Below are 16453 nucleotides of genomic sequence, written 5' to 3' on the forward strand. Positions count from 1 at the left end.
ACAATGGCGATTTAAAACACCTAAAGACTTTTCCTTAATCTTATCGTAGAACGCGAAGTAACCTTACTTAGGCATTTCTCGTCCTAATTATAACTGGGGTTGTAGAAGTTCCTATCATTTTTCGATATCAATGACCAATCATCTTCGGAGACAGAAAGAATGTTGGCAAACTGCGATCAAGTGAAATTAGTGGGAATACATTTTATAATCGAGTGGTCAATGTCTGAAACATCGTGTATGAAGAAATGTTTAGAGGTAAATAAATTCTCGAAATAAAGTTCTGTACGCTTACGACATTGATGCTCACCTCATTAGTTTTACTGGAGACACCTAGCTGAAAGCGATCGGTCACGAATCCACACCAAATCACGGGTGAGTACGTTGGGTTACGCATCACATACAACCGCTAACCATCTTAGACAGAACGCTTCTCGATATATCAACAGTCTTCCATATATGCCTTTAAACAATTTCATTTCTTACTTCTGATTTGACTGTGTTGGGGTACTTCGATTAACGAGGTCTAACGTGTAAAGGCATTGTCAAACTTCAAATACATGTGGCATTTTCAATGCCACAGGTATTTGGAGTTAGACGGCGCTTTAACCAGTAACACGTTCTACTATAAATCGTACCCACCAAGTGAAATCAAAAGACATAAGCGGGGAGGTTCGAAGATACATTGGATAGACTATCAATATATCGAGGATCGTCTGATCTAATATGGCTAGCGATTGGAGGGGTTGTTGAGCACGGCGTTCCTACTCGTGATCTGGTGCGGATGCATGATCGAGCGCCTTCAGCTAAGTGAGTCCATTAAAACTAATGTGGTCAGCATCCAATGTCGAAGACTTACAAAGCTATTTATTTTGAGGATTTATTTACCGCCACGGCATATTTAAGTAGACCAGCCTCATCAGTAGACACTTTCAATGGAAAGCCGGATCTTCATTGGTAATAATAACACAGATCAAGCGACCTAATTTCTTTGCTACTGAAGACTGCAATCCACCACATAGTTCTTCACAAAGCACTCCCAGAATGATGTTGGGTGTTGTAAATGCCTAACCAAATGGTCACTGTTGATGCATCTGGTTATATAAATTGTCCAACCCACTTTGTTAAAACTAAACATAGAATTTTCGATGTTTTTACTGTTTATTTGTTCATGTTTTGGGATTTTAGCAGCATTATTTTTAAAATAACGCGCAATCTACACCCCTTTTGTTAGCGCGCTGTTTGCATTTTCAAACCGTGTTTTCGTGAGTTGATTGACCCCACGATTTTATAGTTATCAGTTTCTTGCTTAGACGACATACCTCTTTAAAAGACTGATGATTATAATTCTAAAGTTGTGGTGTGCTTTGTAGCCTAAATCATGAGTTTGGGCTCTCCGTACTAGAATACATGCACATATATGTGCTCAGCTATATCTGAGCCTCTTTGTAAAGTGTGATCGATAAACAAACTCACCAACATTAAAGTGAAACGCTCACCACCACACTAACTTTTCTTGACCTTGTATGACTGTGTCTTATTTATTCACCAATCACAATTCGATGTTTATTATAAAACTATTTGCTCAGTTGAGTCATTTTTCCTACTCTCTAGCTACTGTTCGGTACTTTATGTCTCTGTTTTTCCCTGTTTATAGACTGTACTGTTTGTTTTGTACACTAATGGTGTTAATTTACGTTTTAGAAACATAAAGTTTATCGAGCCAAATTGCTTACTTGTTCTGACTTTGGCTGAACCAAGACTCTTTATTCGACAGTCTAGGGATTAGCTTAGGGTTGAATCTGTAGGAAATTGCTTCCTACACTTTTTATAATCTTCATTACAATTTTGTTGAATCACAGTTGGGCAAGTCAGTGAATGCAGGCCATATTGTTACAAGTGTTAATGATACTAGACCTTTTCTTTTAACACGGCCCTATACGTCGTGTTGGCTGAAACATGCTAGCAAGATGTATGCAGTAAGAGGCGTAACAATGTACTCACCAATCACCCTTGCTACATCATTGGCAGAATCCTGATCTTAAGTTCATCGGATTTCGTGTCAAACGTTTTCCTGTATACTCAGTCTTTAGTAGTAAGGATAGGTCAATCAGTCAACATTAATCCCTGCTATTTATAGTTCTGTTGGAATGCAATCTCGCTTCTAATATATCAACAGAGGGCGGTGGTACTACGTGTTTTGGTAGAGAATTACAGTAGTCAATGACTGACATACTACACATAATATCTCAACCATCAACAACTAAAACACCGATCAATCTCACTGACCGAAAATACATCCACGCAAATACCGTTATCATTATTTGCCCCAAAATGCCCTGGTATGGTCGAGGGTGGGGAGAGTCAGCTCTCTCAAAATGCTCTCACATGGCCACACGTATACAACCACTGCCAGAGAAGTTCTACTCACTGACTTCTTGCGGCATTACTGTCTACGAAATTGAGAGGACAAAAAGCGAATGTCAGGCGCTTTAACCGGGTTGATGGGCTCGGAGCGTCCATCGAGGGGAGTTGGAAAACCCTGATTCCAAACCAATGGTACACATGGGCTCTAGGATCCTAAGGAAACAAATGGCGTGTGAACCCATTGTTAGTCACCGGCTACCATGGGACCGCATCTCCTTACGATGCCCCACTGCCTTGTGGATCAGACTTTCAGGCCGAAGGCTCGGGGTGTGGCCCCCTAAGCAAACCACCTGTTTCGGTTTGAGCACCCGGGCAGTACTCCAGCCCTCATACATCGAATGATTTATGTGGCGCATATCCATTTGGGGCCTCCTTGTACCAATGTTTATGTGTTTAAGTTAATAACTAAGTATTGATGTGTATCAGTCCACAAGTGTTATCATAGGTTTCACAGCGGCAAAATAAATATCAACTATCCTTAAATGCTCTTTTCTAAAAGTCTACATTTTGTTGGCTTTATATTAAAGGGCCTTTTTATTCACTAAAAAATTATTCATCCCAGTTATATACAACATAGAACCTTGGATTTATATGCATCGATTCAAGTTGCTGCACCACATCAACACAGCGAGGCTTCAGAGGAGTATAAGTACTGACAGCATTATTAATATCAGAAAAGCTTAGGCGTATTAAATATTATTCAGAAAGAAAATACGGTTCCGCTGAGCAAAAATATTTTGAGATAATTAAGAAACTTAGAATCTCAGGAAGACAAATTGAATGCACCTGAGGTATTGCGAACGATTCTGAGCCCTGTCACTCAAAGTCTCAAATAAAATGATCAGTCTAAAAAATGTTAGACCTTACTATAATCAACTCTAGTATGTCCATGATGAATCAGTCAGTCAGCAACAACGTAGAACTTTGTACGTACGTACATCAGTTCAAGGTGCCATACCGCATTAGCACAGAGACACAATTGTCGATTCAAATTCCATAGTGGTAGAGGTAGTAAAAGTATAAGCAGTAATCGAAAAGATTAGGGTTTGATGTTATTCAAGTAGTATAATTCAGTGAAATAAATTTGGAAAGAGAAAAAATGGACAAAGAACTCGGAAGACTAGAATTTAAGAGAACACGAATAGTGAATGTACCTGCGCCATTGCAAATGATTTTGAGCCATGTCATTCAAGGTCTACTCGATTCCCCCATTTATGAATAGTGTAAGCGTTGGTACAGACCAGTTCTGAAGCAACATTTGGGATTTGACGAAAGTAAAACATCTCAAAATTACAGGAACACCTTGCTGATGAGTGCCAAATAGTACGATTATTTATTATTTATTTATTTGGACACATGAATATTGGTACAAGAGAGCGCCAATATATATGCGCCACACAAAACAATGAAAATTCGAGAGGAATACAAAGAAAGAAAAAAAAAGCTAAGGAGCGCAACAAAAAAAAAGAGAGAACAATAACGAAGAGATTGGTGTAAGGTAATGTGCTAGTAATCAGGGAACGCAAAGGTACAATCGGAAGAAATCTTTCAGGTAAGGGAGACAGAACCACTTTTTATGAAGAAAGTAAAAGAAGGTTACAGCAGGATCGCCACTGGCTTCTATTCTGAGCCATATCTGATAACGTCTCTAGCCACTGTGTAGCACCATCTCTCAGACCCCAACCAGGGAGTCGTGAAGGACCAACACAAGCCAGTCCTTTGCAGCTTTCTTTCATGCCACGACACCATGTCATGCACTGACCACCTCTCCGCTTCTTCCAACCAGTCCCAGAGTCGGCAAATAATGCACGACGTGAAATTCTCTGGGACGACATTCGGAGAACATGTCCAAGCCACCGAAGTCGGTGTTTCAAGATGGTAACACCAATTGAATTATCATCTCTGTGCCCGAACACACGATGCCGAACCTCTGCATTACTGACATGGTGTTGCCACTGAATGTCAGCAATCCTTCGGAGACAGCGATGATCGAACACAGAGAGTCGTCTAACGTCCTAAACTCGGAGAGGCCAGGTTTCACAAGCATAGAGCAAAACTGCTCTCACCGACGCGTTGTAGATCCGACGTTTTACAGCCAGACTAACATCACGAAGGCGCCAAAGATGGCCCAGATTGGCATAAGCCGCTCGGGCTTTCACTATACGTGCATTGATCTCATCACTCACACCCCCACCAGCACTTATGCAGCTACCCAGATACACGAACTTCTCGACTACGTCTATCTGCTCACCATCCAGGGTGAGTACAGGATTAGAATCCTGCCAGTCTTGTAGGAGTACTTTGCACTTCGAAGGTGCAAAGCACATACCATACCTACGGACACTGATTGCCAACTGATTAAGTGCGGATTGCATGCCTTGGGCATTATCACACAGTAAGACAATATCGTCCGCATACTCAAGGTCGAGAAGTCTTTCTCCAGGCAACAGATCCACACCACCATTACTTACATTCATCAGAGCTGTTTCCAGAATGTCATCGATGGCAAAGTTGGAGAGGAATAGTGAGATTGGGCAACCCTGCCTAACCCCACTACTCGAATGGAACAATGGAGAGAGGTGGTTGTATGCCCTCACTCTGCCTGAGGTGTTTTTATATAGGGCTTTTAGGATGTTAATAAACTTCTCAGGCACACCCTTCTTCAATAGACAATCCCAGAGAACAGTCCTGTCCAACGAATCGAAGGCAGCCCTGATGTCAAGAAACACTACGATTGTTGGCCTTTGATAAGTATGGCGATGTTCTAACATTTGGCGGAGGGTGAAGATATGATCAATACATCCTCGACCAGAACGAAACCCAGCCTGCTCCTCGCGAGTCAATCTTTCTCGGGTTTTGAACAACCTACGAAGTATGATGGAAGCCAATAGCTTGGACGCAATCGGAGGTAGACTTATCCCCCGATAGTTGTTACAGGAACGACGTGAACCCTTTTTAAAGATAGGGACAACTATCGACTTATTCCATGACGTTGGTACACTCTCTAGTTCCCAAACCTTTGTAAACAACGTCGTCAATTCCTTAGTCAAAAAGTCACCACCATCTTTAAAAAGAGCCGGAGGTAAGTCATCTGGGCCAGGTGATTTGTAACGCTTCAACAGTTGGAGTTCCTTGCGGACTTCCTCCTCGTTTGGTGGATCAGTCGTCACCGGCCATGGAGGGCAGGACAGTCTGACCGATGTTGCCGGAGCAGCAGGCCAGTTGAACTGCCCTTCGAAAAATTCTGCCCACCGTCCAAGACGTCGATGGATGTTAGTGATTGGCATCCCATCGTCCTCGCAGATTGTTTCACTCACACCAGACTTCTTGCTGCCAGTGGCTCGGATGAGTTGGAAGAGCTTCCGGTAGTTACGAGATCCAGCTGCTGCTTCCAGCTCATTAGCAAGCTTCGACCACCAGGCTTCTCGGTCCTTACGCAAGCTTTGCCCAATTTCCTTACGTAACATCCTTCGTTTATGGTCAAACTCACGGTCACCCGGAGTAGACCGACGGGCTTCAATGAGTTGTAAGGAACCAGAAGAAACCCAGTGCTTAAAAGCGGGACGTTTCGCAAACCCACAACTGACTGTTCCCGCCATTTTCATGGCGTCATGCAATTGCAAGCAATGCTCATCTATACTTTTCGGTGGAGTGGTAGCTAGCCTAGAGGCTAGCTCGGTTTGATACTTATTTGCAACAGAAGTTGCAACCAGCTTGCTGATATCAATCCTTTGCTGGCGGTCACTTCGTTGTCCACTGAAAAGTAAGGCAAGATTGGCGCAGACCAAGGCATGGTCAGAGTCCAGATAGGTACTCCAAAAGGAGCGGCAGTCTTGTACACAACCACGCCAGCGGTAGCTGATCGCGATGTGATCAATCTGAGTCCAGGCTTGGGATGCAGAGGGAGGACTCCAGGTGGCACATCGGCGATGACCGTGCCGAAAGTTAGTGCTAGCCAGAAACATGTTGTGGTCTGTGCACAGTTGCAGTAGACGGTCCCCGTTATCTGACCTGCGACTAACGAGTCCCCATCGGCCACCTAAACGACTCTCTTCTGTGCCTAGACGCCCGACCTGAGCATTCAAGTCTCCGGCTAGTACTACAATATCTGTCGAACGCACTTTCTGGAGAAGAACAGATAACTGGTGGTAAAACTCATCCTTGATTGCATCCAGGCTGCAATCTGTCGGGGCATAGGCGGAGATGACGAAAAGACATCGTTTCTCACGCCGATTTCTTCTCACTTTGATGGAACTTTCTAATCTAACAGCACATAACCGACTGTTAATGGGGATCCAATCGACTAGTGCTGCCTCAGCTCTAGCGCTTAGTGCGACACCAACGCCTGCAAGACCAGACGAGGTCCATGGTTTCCTGTCGACTACCTCCAACCACTATCTCTCACCATAGCGTACATGATGTCCAGTCACCTAGACTAGTGGCCGCATTGCAACTCAGTTCAAACAATTTGATATGTACTGAGAACCTGACAGACTTAGTATTGACCACTACCCAGTGATCAATCAACTAGAAGTATGAAGAGGTAGCTTGACTTTTGTCAGTTTACACTACCATTGATTCAGGCGATATATTTGTCTACTGGTTGCCTTAACAGCTAGTTGACGGAAGGCCGAAGGTATTTGGAGCAAGATATCACACTATGAGGTCACTGACCATAGATGAACAGAAACATTTTTTGGTGTTCATACTTACTTACTTACTTAGGCCTGTTACTCCTCGTGAAGGAGCATAGGCCGCTCACCAGCATTCTCCATCCAACCCTGTCCTGGGCAATCCTTTCTAGCTCCGTCCAGTTGTAATTCATCGTTTTCATATCTACTTCTATTATCCGACGCAATGTGTTCTTTGGCCTTCCTCTTTTTCGCTTCCCTTCAAGATTCCAAGTTAGGGCTTGCCTCGTGATGCAGTTTGACGATTTGCGTAATGTATGTCCTATCCATTTCCATCGTCTTTTCCTAATTTCTTCTTCAGCTGGAAGTTGGTTTGTTCTCTCCCACAGAAGGCTATTGCTGATGGTATCCGGCCAATGGATGTTGAGTATCTTGCGTAGACAGCTATTTATAAATACTTGTACCTTCTTGATGATGGTTGTTGTAGTTCTCCAAGTTTCAGCTCCATACAGTAGAACTGCCTTGACGTTCGTATTGATGATTCTCACTTTGATATTGGTTGAAAGTTGTTTTGAGTTCCATATGTTCTTCAATTGTAGGAAAGCGGCCCTTGCTTTGCCGATCCTCGCCTTTACGTCTGCATCGGATCCTCCTTGTTCATCGATGATGCTTCCCAGGTATGTGAAGGACTCTACATCTTCCAGAGTTTCGCCATCAAGTGTGATTGGATTGCTGTTCTCCGCTTTGAATTTGAGGACCTTAGTTTTCCCTTTGTGTATGCTGAGGCATACTGATGCAGAGACTGCTGCTACACTGGCTGTCTTCATCTGCATCTGTTCGTGTGTACGTGATAGGAGGGCTAGGTCATCTGCGAAGTCCAGATCGTCTAATTGGTTCTGAGCTGTCCATTGTATTCCGTGTTTTCCTTCAGATGTCGAGGTCTTCATAATCCAGTCGACCACCAGAAGAAAGAGGAAGGGAGAGAGTAAACAGCCTTGTCTGACTCCGGTCCTTACTTGGAATGCATCTGTCAGCTGTCCTCCATGCACTACTTTGCACTGTAGTCCGTCGTATGAGTTCCGGATAATATTGACAATCTTCTCAGGAACTCCGTAGTGTCGAAGAAGTTTCCATAATGTCTTCCTATCTACACTGTCGAATGCCCTTTCATAATCAATGAAGTTGATGTATAGTGATGAGTTCCACTCAACTGATTGTTCGACGATGATCCGTAGTGTTGCAATTTGGTCTGTGCACGACCGATCCTTACGGAATCCAGCTTGTTGATCTCGAAGTTGGGCATCTACTGCATCCTTCATCCGGTTCAGCAACAATCTGTTGAAGACTTTCCCTGGTATTGACAGTAGTGTTATGCCTATGTAGTTTTCACATTTGCTCAGATCTCCTTTCTTTGGAATCTTGACGAGGTGTCCTTCTTTCCAGTCCATCGGCACTTGTTCCTCCTCCCAAATCTTTTTGAATAGAAGATAAAGCATGCTTGTGGTTGCTTCGATGTCTGATTTCAGTGCTTCAGCTGGTATGTTGTAGGGTCCCGCTGCTTTCCCGGTCTTGATTTGTCTGACGGCCATTCTAATTTCTTCCGTAGTTGGTGGATTGACATCTATAGGAAGATCTATGTGTGCTGCTTCGATGTTCGGTGGGTTCATTGGAGCCGGCCTATTCAGGAGCTCTTCGAAGTATTCTACCCATCTGTTACGCTGTTGTTGAATTTCGGTGATTGGCTTGCCTTCTTTGTCTTTGACCGGCCTCTCTGGTTTACTGTAATTCCCTGATAGTTTCTTCGTTGTATCGTAAAGCTGTTTCATATTTCCTTCTCTAGCAGCTTTTTCTGCCGTCGTTGCTAGTTCTTCCACGTATTTCTTGTCGGCTCTAATGCTCCTCTTCACTTGTTTGTTTGCTTCTATGTATTCAGCTTGTGCTTGGACTTTCTCTGCTCGTGTTCGGCTGTTGTTTATTGCTTCCTTCTTGTTCTTCCTTTCTTTGATCTTGTCCAGTGTTTCTGTAGAGATCCATTCCTTATGATGGTATTTCTTTAGACCGAGAACCTCTTGACACGTTGAAGTTAATGCTTCCTTGATGCCTTTCCAGTTGTCCTCCATAGTAGTTTCTTCTTCTTTCAGTAGATCTTGTAAGGCTTGGAACCTGTTGTTGAGAGCTAACTTGAATTCATTGAGTTTGTCAGTATCTCGAAGGAAGGCTGTATTGAACCTTTGTATTGCTGTTTGTCCACTTGTCCAGTTCTTTTTTAGCTTCAGTTTCAAATTGGCTACAACTAGGCGGTGATCTGAAGCTACGTCAGCACCTCTCCTGGTTCTCACATCTTCCATTGTCCTTCGGAATTTTTTGTTGATGCAAATATGATCTATTTGGTTCTCTGTAGTGTGGTCCGGTGAGATCCATGTAGCCTTGTGTATACGCTTGTGTGGAAATATTGTGCCTCCTATGACCAATTTGTTGAATGCACATAGATTTGCAAATCTTTCTCCATTTTCGTTTCTTTCTCCCAGTCCATGTCGTCCCATAATATCTTCATATCCAGTGTTGTCTATTCCGACTTTGGCATTTAGATCTCCCATCAGAATAGTTAGGTCCTTTCTTGGGCATTTCTCAATGATTGACTGCAGCCGCTCGTAGAACTGATCTTTAATTTCGTCGTTGCTATCATTGGTGGGTGCATAACATTGGATAATATTTATTGTGATCCCCTCCTTCTTTGTTTTGAATGATGCTTTGATGATTCTCGATCCGTGAGATTCCCATCCTACAAGTGCATTTCGTGCTACTTTGGACAGCATAAGAGCGACTCCCTGAGTGTGTGGAGCATTGTCCTCTTCGTGACCGGAGTATAGCAGCATCTCTCCCGTAGCTAGCCTTTTCTGTCCAGTTTGGGTCCAGTGGGTTTCGCTGATTCCCAGTACTGCTAAGTTGTATCTCCTCATTTCCATTGATATTTGACTGGTCTTCCCGGTTCCCCACATTGTTCGAACGTTCCATGTACCTATAAAAATTTTTGCTCTGGTTGTTAGAAGGGGCATCGGCCTCGTGGCTTCCGAAGGAACTCGGCTTTCACCATGAAGCGTCATAATTCTTCTAAATGAAGACCTTCTAACTCCCAGGGCAGAGTTAAAATGGTTTGGATTATTTTTTCTGGTAAGCGTTTTTTAGCGAGTTAGTTTTCTACGGGATTGGGACGCTAACCCCATGCCCAACCCTCCTCCTTTACCCGGGCTTGGGACCGGCAGCAACCCTATAAGAGCTACAGGCGGAGTTCATGGGTTGGTATTAATCAGTATTTGATGACTAGGTCATACCTTTAATTCCGTTACAGCCGTGCACTAATTATTTTTTAATTCTTTAGGTCTTGAAATTCGTAATACTCTACTTTGTCCCTCGATTTTCCTTGTTTATTTTGGATAGGTTTATTTTTATTTATCAACCATAACATATGTAATTATTTTCACTCATTGGTTTTTCTCGTAGTGATCTGCTTCCGCTTCATTGAAAAATTGAAGTGATGGGAATTTATGGCAGTCTCTACTTGATTTGTCTGTTTACCAATTATAACGAAAATATTTACTTGGGACTGTATTTTAAAGTGTTGTTAGTGTTTTTTAAGACCTAATTTATCCAACTTATCTGTTTTTTCTTCACGTTGACAGATTTGTGGTGAAATTGGATTACCTTTTGTATTCACTGGATAAAAATGGACGTAAGGTTTTATCGTTTATTATCCATTTTTGTCATGGGCTTTTTATTTATCAGGGATGTAGATTTCGTTTTGCTATAAAGCCTTGAATCGGCATTTCGCTCAGGCGATTAACTCTGTTCATTGATCTTAGCTGACACGACAACTACATGAGGATGGAAAGCATGGGTATAACTTCAACTCTAGTATAATAGTCCATCGATTTCAGTTTTCTATAAATAAATGTCTTAAGGTTTATGGATCGTTCCACTGTCCAAATTTTCTTTCAGTATTCAGGGTGTTTGCGTAATATGATTTGATTTATATCAGTCCTGGGTCTCTCTATTCATTAGGCATGTACTAAGAACGTCGTCCCAGCGAGTTCCACATCGTGGATTATTAATTCTTGTCAGAATAACGATGCATGTGAAATAAATAGGTTGGATAGAGGTGAAGTCCAATTGCTTGTTAATCAACATTTGCCGTGTGGTAGCTAGTTGAATACCATCTTTATTTATACCGGCTGTTCTTATTAGCCCATATATAAGAAAGAGAGAATAAGTTGTCGATAGCATTACATATGTTAGAAACAGGGCAGAAGATCAATTTCGAAGGAACCAAAATACTTCAGAAAGGTTTTGGCACATAATGAAAGATTGACTGCAGAAGCGCTGTATATATGAGCTAATAAAAACAGCCGAAATAAAAAAAGATAGTATTCAACTAGCTACCACACGGCAAATGTTCATTAACAAGTAATTGGACTTTATCTCTATCCAACCTATTTATTTTAAATGCATCGTTATTCTGACAGGAATTAATTGGAATATTGTACCACTAAAATTATGTATTTGATGGTTCTCATTTTGTATACACATCGACGTTTCAAAAAACATTTTAACTTTGCACTTTTGATTTCTACTTCCAACGAAAACAAATTAACACCTAATATCAACTATTAATAACTCAAACTTACACACAATCATTCATTTGTTTATCTTCATATTGTGAAATTTTCACATGATTCGCATGTAACTGATTCATGTTATCCTTCTTACTAAAGTCAACATCTGGATATGATTGGATAAGCACAGTAAAGTTTTGACTTGATTGTTAAACATAATATATTTCTCTGATAGTTTTGATTTCAATAGTTACCCTGAAGAAGTCCAGACAATTTTGCTGGACGAAACGTAGGAATTATTTAGACTTCAATTTCTGAGACTATTTCAAATATTATTTTCACATATGCTAATAATACAGACGATGTGTGATAGTGAAAGTAAATGTTGTTGGTCACTAAATACGCACAAAGAGGCACGCAAATTACTGATGATTATTTATGTGATTCCTTTTCCGCTCATTGATTTCTACTCCGAACTCACTGAGATTGCTTATAATTGTGTGTAATAAAGTATTTCTAATAGTTGAATTCATGAGTCTATCTATGCTAGACCACCAATGACAAGCTGGAAGCACTGGACGGCTATTTCGTCCTAGTATGCGAGACAGACGGTCCTGGGCTCGAGTCATATGTAGTGTCAGTTATTATGTTAAGCCCATATACTTTATTCTAGCCTTCAGACAGCCCAATCTATTCATTCTACCTGAGTCATATTTTGACCTTGTCAATTATTTGCTTATCAGTCCTGACTGTTTTTATATGAGCGTATATGAGTGTACTTTTCATATCCCATGACTCTCACATGTCTGTAGTTTATTTTTGTCTGCCTATAAATATTGAGTAACGCCTGGCTAAAAATGAGTTGGCTTACCAGCTATCTCCACTGCGCGTCATTTTGCTTTGTTCTATTGCCTTCACTTTATGTACAAAATATGTGTATTCAAAGGCCATTCTCGTTAATTGACTAATCTAAATTCCGTTATTGACTAACGTGATTTAAGTCGATGATTGTATACGAGGATAGGTGATAACAAACATACGATCTACACGGAGTCAGATCCACGGGCCACTAAGTTGGTAAGCCCGCCGCCGACGAACGCAACGCAGCAAGCTACGTCGATGAAGGAACTTTTGCACTCAGTACTTTCGACGAACAAATTCAGCGAAGCCAGCGCAATCTTCAATCCGACGCAATCAGCAAAACCTGTGCATCATGGTATGGACATGCTCAAGTCGTATTATCTTATCGATACTTTGTCCTCACGTCAACTATTCTCATTGACCCATTTATCGGATTGTTCCATTACGATTCAAATTATCATTATATGCTTACTATTACATTATTGTCAATATCATGACCGAATGTGGAATTATTAATCTTGTTCGTGCTGTCATTAAATTATGACATTTTCGCAATCATATCACTCACCGAACAAATTATCATTTTATGAACACTCCACGTTATGTCATTCGAAACTCATTGGACTATATTTTTGTTATTCAAAAACGTAAAATTTTCCTGCTTTAAGTGAGTTCGTTCCAATTTTTCATGTCATTTTGACCTAATATTACATTCATTCACTTAGTCGAGGTCATTATGTTATGTTATCACAACATACATTTTTCATTTCGAAATCGCCTCCTATTATGTCTGTGGATGCCTCTAACTAGCTGATTCGAAACTATTACGTCTTATCTATTCTTCCACATGCATAACCGCATGCTGCATCATTCATCACGTCGGGCTCACCAATTTAGTGGCCCGTGGATCTAACTCCGTGTAGATCGTATGTTTGTTATCACCTATCCTCGTATACAATCATCGACTTAAATCACGTTAGTCAATAACGGAATTTAGATTAGTCAATTAACGAGAATGGCCTTTGAATACACATATTTTGTACATAAAGTGAAGGCAATAGAACAAAGCAAAATGACGCGCAGTGGAGATAGCTGGTAAGCCAACTCATTTTTAGCCAGGCGTTACTCAATATTTATAGGCAGACAAAAATAAACTACAGACATGTGAGAGTCATGGGATATGAAAAGTACACTCATATACGCTCATATAAAAACAGTCAGGACTGATAAGCAAATAATTGACAAGGTCAAAATATGACTCAGGTAGAATGAATAGATTGGGCTGTCTGAAGGCTAGAATAAAGTATATGGGCTTAACATAATAACTGACACTACACACACATGCTGGATCGTGAACGTGCACTGCTCTAGGGTTTTCATCGCGAACTGATATTAGTTAAAATAGCAAAACGCCATTTAGCCGAATGGATGAATGGATTTCATGCCAAAACCCAGTACCTAATGTCCTAGATCTGATTGGTGCGTTCATAAATTATGGTCTCGCTGGCTTTCGTTGACATTACGCATCAACATAAGTTGTACAATCCCTAAAAACCTTAGTCCACTGTACAACTGTTCCTTTCTAGTATGGAACTCGTCATCAGTGATCATCCACGACGTCATCACAGGGGACCTAAACCAAGATCATTGGCTTTGTGTGCGAGTTCTTAACCTCTAAACCACTGACCCTGGGTCCGATAGTATATAAATAATACAGTGGGTCAATCAAAAATCTCCGAATGAGAAGATCACTTTGAGCCAATCAAGAATTTCACAATTGACAAATGCATGTTATTGTACGACAAATGATTTCGTTTTCTAAGGAATAGATACATAAATGAGTGCTTATGCATAGGATTCGGTTTAGCCCAATAAACTTCCCTCCCCACTCATATTCTTATTTAGTCTCCGGTCGGGGCTTGGATATAGAAAGTCTATGTGTCTATCAGATTCGGACACCACGCATCATAACAATAAGTCTAACTTCAATCTTTTGCTTGTGTTTGTCTGTGTATCACGGTTTTCAATATGCCGTAGATTTTATACAGTCTTAAATTAAAAGTTTTCAGTTATTAGTTTTTAAATACCCCTGTTTTTGAATCGATATCACTTCATCTCCGTTATGTTGAGTGTTTTCGTTTTTCACAATACGCAAAGTTAAATTGTTTTTATACATTCTACAGAATCTTTTACAGGAAAATCACAGTCTATTAAAGAAATTAGAATTGAAAAAAGAAATGGAAGCAGCTTATCTCGATGAAATCGAACAACTTAGATCAGTAATTACTCGATTACAACAAGAAAAGACGTCGATTTCAACTCCACGTGTTGATGACAATTCGTTATTGTTGTGTAACTTAGAAGGTCGTGTTGAAAAATCTGAAGAGAAAGTTGCGCTACTTACCAAAGAGCTTGATTTAGCCAAAAAACGTGAAGCTAATCTACTGGAACAGTTAAATAGTTTTGTAAATAAAGTGGATAGTATTTCTGAAGTAAGTTTACGTTGATCTTGTTCTTTCTCACGTGATGAACTACTGTTGTTAACCACTATTCTTATTCTTATAGTTAAGTTTCTTAAGATTCCCGCCTGTCGTGGGGCGACTAATTGAACCATCTTAAGGTTAGACGCAGGATACTGAGTAAAGATGGAAAATCGGATGATGAAACAGTGATTTTTTTATTGACTGAGGCGGTTAGGTCATGTATTACATATTTCTGACCATCGCCTACCTGGCTAACGTAAGTATAAGTTGAAAGGAAAATGTGGGTAGCCAATTCAAGACATGGGATTAGTCCATGAAGCTATTAGCAATTGAACTGAGTTGTGTTGGTTGGTCCAGACTACCTAGTTATGGTCGTCTACTCAATAACCACGATCAATAGTCTTTGGGTAATATGTCTAACAATTGATCACAAACCTACAAATGAATTCATTCGTTATCTTATTCTAGATTATGAGTTTCATTTTTTCCATCATACACACCTTTTAATTCTATATTCTTGAATTACATTCTCAATGTTCATTATTCCACGTAATGATTGTTATTACATTATTTCAATTCGTTTACTATTCATTGTCATTTCTCATCTCGTCGTATTCTTGTGGTCCGGCAGCGTGACACAACGCAAATTTATCCTAAACTCCATGTTGATTATAACTGACTGCTGGCTAATTAAATTTGTATTTGACAGCTTATATCTGTGTACTCCAATACCTATGTAACTATTGTTTGATTAAATTCCTGATAGTATTGATTCTGTTTATTCGTCATGCGTTTCTCGTTTTGCTCCTTTACTTTCATTCTGTTAATATAAAGTGTGGCAACTTAAACTAATGTATCATTTTTGTCGCGGCCCTCATTTTGTTTATATTTGTCTAATGCCATAATAATCCCGTATATTGTATACGAATAGCTGCTTAGAATCAAGTCAGTAGGTTTTTTCTCCCGTCAGTTTGATATTTAGATTACTTCATCATTCTTAGGTACTTATGATTAGATATTTTCCCATAAATGAAAAGAATATATTGAGTTTCCCGTTAACCAGTAGTAATTTGTCTGGTTTATTCACATTTACATACAGAATTGATGAAGCATGAAGGTTTTAAGTGGTTTGATTAGCGTTCTGATATCTGAAATTTGTTAATAATTGTGGAATTTTTTGTATTATACTGTGATATATTTAATGTTTACAGTTATTCTTTTGCAATTCATAATGTATTTACATGCCGTGTTTAATATTATGGTTATTGTAAATTGTTTATTCTCATTACACTATTTTTACCTTGTAGTCAATATAGAATGAGATTTTAAGGAATATGACGTTTTCTTTTTCAGTGTTCTATAACTGTTCCTGAACCACATAATTCTTTGGTGGAGGAAATCAATCGGTTGAAAGAGGAACTATCTAGCAAAGAAACTTCTAATC

The 16453-nt window shown here is 40.3% G+C and overlaps 1 protein-coding gene across 1 annotated transcript in view; it reads left to right on the forward strand.

The window, feature by feature from the left end:
* Positions 1 to 1216: 1216 nt before the first annotated feature.
* The window catches only part of MS3_00004537 (uncharacterized protein), a 38224-nt gene continuing 22987 nt past the window's right edge, over positions 1217 to 16453 (forward strand). Inside the window, exons 1-4 of the mRNA XM_051212467.1 lie at positions 1217 to 1262; positions 10736 to 10785; positions 14710 to 15018; positions 16363 to 16453. The exon at positions 16363 to 16453 is cut by the window's right edge and continues 98 nt beyond it. Coding sequence (XP_051072652.1) covers positions 10780 to 10785; positions 14710 to 15018; positions 16363 to 16453 — 406 coding nt within the window. The 5' untranslated portion in view covers positions 1217 to 1262; positions 10736 to 10779. The remainder of the gene's footprint in view (positions 1263 to 10735; positions 10786 to 14709; positions 15019 to 16362) is intronic.

The sequence above is a fragment of the Schistosoma haematobium genome, chromosome ZW, assembly GCF_000699445.3.
Source record: "Schistosoma haematobium chromosome ZW, whole genome shotgun sequence".
Lineage (NCBI taxonomy): Eukaryota > Metazoa > Platyhelminthes > Trematoda > Strigeidida > Schistosomatidae > Schistosoma > Schistosoma haematobium.